This window comes from Otolemur garnettii, unplaced genomic scaffold, assembly GCF_000181295.1.
Source record: "Otolemur garnettii isolate 467f Iridium unplaced genomic scaffold, OtoGar3 scaffold00294, whole genome shotgun sequence".
Classification (NCBI taxonomy): domain Eukaryota; kingdom Metazoa; phylum Chordata; class Mammalia; order Primates; family Galagidae; genus Otolemur; species Otolemur garnettii.
Window position 1 is genome coordinate 24,869 of NW_003852689.1, and position 8,268 is coordinate 33,136.

Sequence of the window (8,268 nt, forward strand, 5' to 3'; positions counted from 1 at the left end):
TATATCCAGAAGACCAAAAATCACACTATAACAAAGATATAAGTACCAGAATGTTTATTTCAGCCCAATTCATAACTGCTAAGTCATGGAAGAAGCCCAAGTGCCCATTGACCCCCAAATGGATTAATAAATTGTGGTGTATGTACACCATGGAATATTATGCAGTCTTAAAAAAACTGGAGACTTTACCTCTTTCATGTTTACATGGATGGAACTGGAACATATTCTTCTTAGCAAAGTATCTCAAAAATGGAAGAAAAAAGTATCCAATGTACTCAGCCCTATTATGAAACCAATTTATAGCTTATCAAAGCTATAACCCAATTATAGCCCAAGAATATGGGGAAAGGGTAGAGGAAGGGGAGGCAAGGGGGGAGGATGGGTAGAGGGAGGGTGATTGGTAGGACCACACCTACAGTGCATCTTACAAGGGTACATGTGAAATTTACTAAATGTAGAATATAAATGTCTTAACACAATAACTAAGAAAATGCCGTGAAGGCTACGTTAACCAGTTTGATGAAAATATTTCAAATTGTATATAAAACCAGCACATTTTACCCCATGATTGCATTAATGTACACAGCCATGATTTGATAAAACAAATAAATACAATAAAATAAAAAATCAGATAATAGACAAATAATAAACCAGGGAAAATGTTTGCCACAAATGACAGGAAAGATCAGTGTGCTTAATATGTAAAGAGCACTTACAAATCAATAAGAACAATACTTTTCTAGAAAATGAGCATAAGACACAAGGAGACAATAAAGAAGAAATTAAAACAGCCAATTGGCTTGAAGAAAAATTCCAGACTCTTAAGTGATAAAATAATCTAATGTGAGACAATAATAAATATCATTTTTGATTATAAAGATGGTAGGAATCTTTTAAATTATTAAGGCCCAGTATTGACAAGAGTATGGATAAAGGGGAACATTCATACACAGCTGGCAGAGTAAAATTCTGCAATCTACATCGACCACAACACTATGAAATGTATTAGAACCTGTGCATTTTTCCTTGGGGGAAAAATCCCTCCATTTCTAGGATCCCTATGGGGAAAAATTATAGATCTGTACAAAGATATATCTATAAGAATCTTCACTATTGGCTCGGTGCCTATAGCTCAAGCCTCTAGGACAGCAGCCACATACACCAGAGCTGGCAGGTTTGAATCCAGCCCAGGCCTGCCAAACAACAGTGACAACAACAACCAAAAATAGCCAGGCATTGTGGCAGGCTCCTGTAATCCCAGCTACTTGGGAGACTGAGTCAAGAGAATCACTTAGTCCCAAGGGTTGGTGGTTGCTGTGAGCTGTGAGGCCACAGCACTCTACCCAGGGTGACAGCTTGAGACTTTGTCTAAAAAAAAAAGAAAGAAAAGTCTTCACTATTAATCTGTTCTTAAGGTTAAAAATTCAATACACATAACCTGAATTTAGAACTTTACTAACCTATAAAAATGTTTATCATGTGATAAGTAGTTATAAGAGGATACACATAAGATATGAACCCATTTTTTTTAATGTATTCCTCTGAAAAAGATAGTGTTAACAGTAGTTCTCTAAGTGGAAGGATTTTATATCCTTTTTTATAAATTTCTGTATTCTCCAAATTTCTTTCCTTCTTTTTTTTCTTTTTTTTTTTTTTTGAGACAGAGTCTTACTCTGTCACTCTGGCTAGTGTCCCATGGCCTCAGCCTAGCTCACAATAACCTCAAACTCCTGAGCTTAAGCCATCCTCCCACATCAGCCTCCCAGAGTGCTAGGATTATAGGCATGAGCCACCATGCCCAATCTGTATTTTCCAAATTTCTAAACTGTATTAATTGCATGATTTGAAAACCTTAGATCTCATTCTTCCCATTCTACAGATAAGGAAACCAAGACCCAGACAGAGTGGGTGAAGCTAACAATTGGCAAAGCCAATTCTCAAATCCAGATCTCCCAGCCTCAAACTGGGGACCCAACCCATACTGTCTGCATGCCCTTGGATGCAACTCTCAGCTCAGGTTCAGTATGGAAAAGAGGCCTGCAACAGCTCACTCACCTCCCAGAATCACCGACTTCCTGCATGTCTCCTCACTCAAGTATGACTTGACCAGGGCAAAGGCCCCAAAAATACCTTGGGGGCTGAAAAATGCACAGAGCTACACCCTTGGGCCCCTGGCAGTGAGTGGAGTCCTGCGGTCTCAGGTACCGACTTTGTCACCTCTACATCTCCTGCCCCTGGCTCATGCAAACACCTCTCACAACAATCAAATTCTTCAAAATCTCAGGGCATTTGGACTCAAATGCTGAGAGAAACTATGGTACCAAATTCATAAACAATAAGCATTTAAATACTTTCCCCCGCACTCCCTCCCACCCCAGCCCCAGGGCCCCCCAATTGTGAAGACTTAGCCTCTGTTGCCAGCCATCCAAGGCTGTGACACAGGAAGCTACCCAATGACCAATGACAGACACCAAAACCCCACCCAGATACAGAGCAGAAGCCAACACTTCCCTGTTTGTTGGGTCCTAGTCCCAGACCCCACCCCCTTGAGGCAACTAGTACAGATTCTTGACAGTGGGTGAGGGATGACACCACCTTATTGCAAGAAAAATCCCATTCAGGGCTCTGAAAGGTTCCCTCCCATGTGGCTTAGATGATAATTCAACTTCAGGGCTGAGACAGACTTTGTTTTAGCATAATATTCAAAGATACAAGGAATGGCTTTTTGCAGTCACAAGGTTATGCAGTTATCATGACTACCTAGTTCCAGAACATTCCCATCATCCCAAAAGAAAATCTTTTTTTATTTTTTTTTTTCTTTTTTTGAGACAGAGTCTATGTCACTCAGTAGTTAGAGCTCACAGCAATCTCAAAGTCTTGGGCTCAAGCGATTCTCTTGCCTCAACCTCCCAGGTAGCTACAACAGGCACCTGCCATAATGCCCGGCTATTTTTTTACCTGCAGTTGTCATTGTTGTTTGGCAGGCTGGAGCTGGGCTGGAACCTACCAACCTCGGTGTATGTGGCTGGCGCTGTAACCACTGTGTTATGGGCGCTGAGCCCCCAGAAGAAATCTTGTACTAAAAAGCATTAACCCACCACCACCACCATTCCCACTCCCCTCAGCCTTGAGTAATTCCTAATTGACTTTTTGTCTCTGTGAATTTGCTTATTCTAGAGATATCGTATCAATGAAATCATACCCTATATGGCCTTTTGTGTCTGGCTTCTTTAATTTAGTATGTTTTTGTGTGCTTTTTCTTTAAAAATTCTAGTAATAATATTAATATAGCCACTCAAATGTTTTATTTTTAGGTTCTTTGCTATTTGGGGTGGAGCAGACAGAAAAGAAAAGGTAGGCTGACTGTCCTGGGTCCCAGGCCTCCCCACAACCTCCCCAGAGCCCCCCATCCCTGAAGAAATAGCAAATGGGTGGTCATGGCCTTGCACCATCAGGGCAAGCAGAAATTGGAGTGGGGACAGGGAACAGTGGGCTGTCCCCAGGCCACTGGGATGAGAAGGCAGGCAGGCCTGGGGATAGGCCTTATTGTGACCTGTTGGACATGAAATGGTGACACTAGGGTGCCATGCCCAACTTGACATCCCCTGAGAGGCTGTGGGCTTGAAAACATCCCTGCAAATGACAAGTAAGGAGCTGTGACAGGTCCTCCCAGCTGGGTATTAACCTAGCAGTGAGGAAAGAGAAGGATGCCCCAAACCCCCACAACAAGTAGAGGGGCAGAGCCCCACTTGCATGCCTAGGGCCCTGGTGGGGTTATCTCACTTCCTGGGCAAACTCCACTCCTGGCTTCCATAGATGTCTCAGGCCCAGTCCTTGAAGATCAAAAATCACTATGATTTTCTAAACCTTCTTCTCCAGCTGCAAGAGAATGTCAGGAGGTAAAACCCTGTGAGGATCAATATCTTCATCTCCCACCCAAGTGGGGCTGGGCCTAAGCCCAGGGCACTGGCCTGGCTTGTCTCAGCTCTGCCTGGCATGGAGGTTTTGGACCAGGGCAGGGAGGGGACCATCCCAAGAGATGCCAGGATTGGAATGACCCAAAGCCTGCCCTACCCAAGTCAAATTACCAACCCCGCAGTTGCCTCCTCTGGCCAGTGGTGCTGATGTACCTGTCCCCATCATCATATGAGGCTACAGAGAGTAGTGCATCTTAGTGCATTGAGTATGGGCTCTCTGAGCTTGCATTCATTGTCCAGTACTGGGAGGAGACAGGAGCTCAGGAAGGTGGGTTTGAGTTTGATTGGAAGGCAGGGAACACAGAAGCCACAGAACAGCCTTGGAGGGCACATGGCTGTGGCTGCCCAAGGCGGTGGCTAGGAGGGGTCCCAGCACCCACACCTTCTGACTCTGCAGCTCACACTTCTGCAGAAGCAGCTCACAGCTCTGGAACTTGTTCCCGAGCTTCCCCTGTCTGGGGGGCCCAGAGGAAGAGGCCCCTGGGCCTCCTATGATGTGGTACCAGACAGGGCTGCCTTTGTGGCTGTGGCTGCAGATGCTGCTGGCATTGTACAGCCTGACCACCTGGACACACAGGAGAACAGAGTTCAGTGCTAGGGCTGAGGGGTTGGAGACAAGGCGTGGACGTGGGTCTCAAGGAGTCTTACCTCTGGGGGCTGTCATGAAAGTGTGTCATCCAGGTTCTGTTGCTTCCAGAACTCCACGTGCTACAGGGACACAGAAGCACCTGAAGATTCTGCCTGTCCAAAAGCCTCTTCAGAGACTTGGGGATGCCAGGCCAGGTCCCTCTGCCTGCAGGTCGCTCAGTCTGCAAGTCCCTCTACCCACAACCACTGAGGGCCTGCCAGAGCATCCCTGGGTTCCACGACCTTAAACTGGGACAGGATAGGAACACAGGTCTGAGAGGCATGACACAGAAAGAGACAGGTGAGGCCCTGAACTCTGCAGCTGCCTCTCCCTGCATTCTTTTGTCTGCTCCCCTTGCTCCTTCCTGACATGGCCCCCTGGAAGTTAGACTCTGCTCCCCAGATGAAAGTTGCCCTTAGACCAAAAACTACATTCTCTATGAGGCTTGAGAGGCTCAGATGATGAGCCTAGGCAGACTTGTGGCTCCCCCTTCTCTCTATAGCACAACCTCCATATGCTCCTGGAATATGCTTGGCCATTACACAGGTTGTGCCCTCTGCCCTGATCTTCATTCACATGCCTGCCTCCTTTTGGGCATTCATGTCCCAGCTGAAATGTCCTTGATTTCCTTCACTTCCATCCCTCTTTTACTATCTTCATTGTACTTTCCATTCTCAGGAATGGTCTTGTTCATTCATTTCTCTGGTTTCTTTTTTCTCTCTTCCCACCACTGCATTCTCCCCAGTGCCTAGCACAGGGCCAGGCTCCCCTTGGGGCTCACTAAAGGGGTGTTTGAGTGAATGAATGAATCAATCAGTGAATTCATACGCCAAATTTGGGACAGGAAACTGCCAGACTAGGCCAGCGAAGTGCTGCCCTCACCTTTTACAGCATGTCTTCTCATTTCTGCAGTCCAAAGCTCTGGCTGAAACAAGGAGATAGGGATGTGGGTGTGGACCAGCTTGCTCCCAGCATCTGGAAAGTGTGGCCCTGCCTCACCCTCCAGGCCAGCTGTGCCTCCTTTTACTCAGAGGGCCCTATTCTCAACATGGGGAGCCACAATGGGGCTCAGTAAGAGCCAAGATACCCAGAGACTTAGAAAGACAAGCAGAGGTTACCAATTCCCTGGGAAAATGGTGGGAGCATGCCTGCTGATGCCAGTGAGGCCGGTGCAGTGGCTCATGCCTGTAATTCTACCACTCTGGAAGGCCAAGAGGGGAGGATGGCTTGAGCTCAGGAGTTCCAGACCAGCAAAATCAAGACTCTATCTCTACTAAAAATAGAAACATTAATTAGGCATGATGTTTTGTGCCTGTAGTCCTAGCTGTTGTGGAGACTGAGGCAGGAGGATCCCTTGAGCCCAGGAATCTGAGGTGGTTGTGAGCTATGTATGAGGCCATGGCACAAAGTGAGAAAGAAAAAAAAAAGAGTTAAGTTACCAACACACCACCTTGGAAATCACTGCACAAGTAATAGTGAACTATTGTTGAAAACAACACTAAAAATGACTAAATGGGAAGACAGTTGTCTTGAAACAAGGAATAATGTTGTTGTAACCCAGCCCGTTCCCATGCCTCCCCCAGGGTGGCAGAGAACGTGCTTCTCAGCCCATTCCCAGGCCTCCTTCTTCCCGGTAGGGTTGCCAGGAACAGACTACAGAACAACTGTAACCATTGTTACCCAAACTGTAACTATTGCTATCTGAACTGTAACCGTTGCTACTGTAACCACTACCACCCAAGCTGTAACCATTGATACCTAAACTGTAAACCCAAAGTGTAACCCTGCCAATGACACCCTGCCAATGTTCCTTGTACACAGAAAAAGGTATAAAAGACAAAAAAACCTGGACTTTGGGGCCGTTAGTATTAGGACAACGGCCCCCTGCACAGGTGTGAATAAATTACTAATTATTTACATCAGAGTGGGTCTGAGTTTATTTTTCCAGGTCTCCTAGGTTATATCAACTTGTTTTTGTTTTTTGGTTTTTTTTAATTAAATAATAGCTGTGTACATTAATGCACCACAGTGTGGTGTTTTCATATACATTTTGAAATACTCTCATCAAACTGGTTAATGTAGCCTTCATGTCATTCTCTTAGTTATTGAGACATTCATACTCTGCTTTTAGAAAGATTCATTTGTACCCTTGTAGGATAAACCATAGAAGTGACCCCTCCAATCAACCTCCCTCCACCCATCTACCCCCCTCTCCTCCCCTCTCCCCCGCCATTCTAAGGCTATAATTAGGTTATAACATTCCTATGAAAGCTATAAATCAATTTCAAAATAGGGCTGTGTACATTGGATAATTTTTCTTCCATTCTTGAGATACTTTGCTAAGAAGAACATTTTCTAGTTCCATCCATGTAAACATGAAGAAGGTAAAGTCTCCATCTTTCTTTAGGGCTGCATAATATTCCATGGTGTACATATACCACAATTTATTAGTCCATTCGTGGGTTGATGAGCACTTGGGCTTCTTCCATGACCTAGCAATTATGAATTGGGCTCCAATAAACACTCTGATACAAATATCTTTGTTGTAATATGATTTTTGGTTTTCAGGATATATACCTAATAAAAGAATTGCAGGATCAAATGGCAGGTCAATTTTTAGTTTTCTAAGTGTTCTCCAGATGTCTTTCCAAAAAGAATGAAATAATTTGCATTCCCACCAGCAGTGTAGAAGTGTTCCCTTTTCTCTGCAACCACGCCAACATCTCTGGTTTGGGAATTTTGTGATATGGGCTAATCTTACTGGAGTTAGGTGATATCTCAAAGCAGTTTTGATTTGCATTTCTCTGATGATTAAGGATGGAGAGCAGTTTTTCATATATCTGTAGGCCATGCCTCTCTTCTTTAGAGAAATTTCTTTTCAAGTACCTTGCCCACCCTGAGATGGGATCACTTGTTTTTTTCTTGCTAATACATTTGAGTTCTCTGTGGATTCTGGTTATTAAACATTTGTCAGAGACATAACCAGCAAATATCTTCTCCCATTCTGAGGGCTGTCTACCCGCTTTATTTACTGTGTTCTTGGCTGTGCAGAAGCTTTTTAGTTTAATCAGATCCCAAAAGTGTATTTTTGATATTGCTTCAATTGCCCAAGGGGTCCTTCTCATAAAATTTTCGCCCAGGTTGATTTCTTCAAGTGTTTTCCCGACACTTTCTTCTAGTATTTTTTATAGTTTTGTGTCTTAAGTTTAAATCTTTAATCCCGTGAGAATCTATCTTAGTTAATGGTGAAAGGTGTCAGTCTAGTTTCAGTCTTCTACTGGTCGCCAGCCACTTCGCCCAGCACCATTTGTTAAATAGAGAATCTTTTCCCCACTCAATGTTTTTAATTGGCTTGTCAAAGATCAGGTAATAGTAGGTAGCTGGATTCATCTCTTGGCTCTCTATTCTGTTCCATACATCTACCTCTCTGTTTTTGTGCCAGTACCATGCTGTTTTGATCACTATTGTTTTATAGTATAGTCTGAGTTCTGGTAACGTAATTCCTCCTGCTTTGTTTTTATTTCTGAGTAATGTCTTGGCTATTTGAGGTTTTTTTCTGATTCCATATAAAATGAAGTATTATTTTTTGAGATCTTTAAAGTATGGCAGTGGAGCTTTAATAGGGATTGCATTAAAATTGTATATTGCTTTGGGTAGTATGGA

The 8,268-nt window shown here is 44.0% G+C and overlaps 1 protein-coding gene across 1 annotated transcript in view; it reads right to left on the reverse strand.

Annotated features, from left to right (window-relative positions):
- LOC100946377 (putative SEC14-like protein 6) overlaps positions 1-5,788 on the reverse strand; it is a 17,666-nt gene extending 11,878 nt beyond the window's left edge. Inside the window, 8 exon segments of the mRNA XM_012813727.1 lie at positions 2,052-2,121; positions 2,124-2,138; positions 2,252-2,312; positions 3,784-3,879; positions 4,360-4,542; positions 4,626-4,685; positions 5,488-5,530; positions 5,724-5,788. Coding sequence (XP_012669181.1) covers positions 2,052-2,121; positions 2,124-2,138; positions 2,252-2,312; positions 3,784-3,879; positions 4,360-4,542; positions 4,626-4,685; positions 5,488-5,530; positions 5,724-5,788 — 593 coding nt within the window.
- Between the last annotated feature and the right edge of the window lie 2,480 nt (positions 5,789-8,268).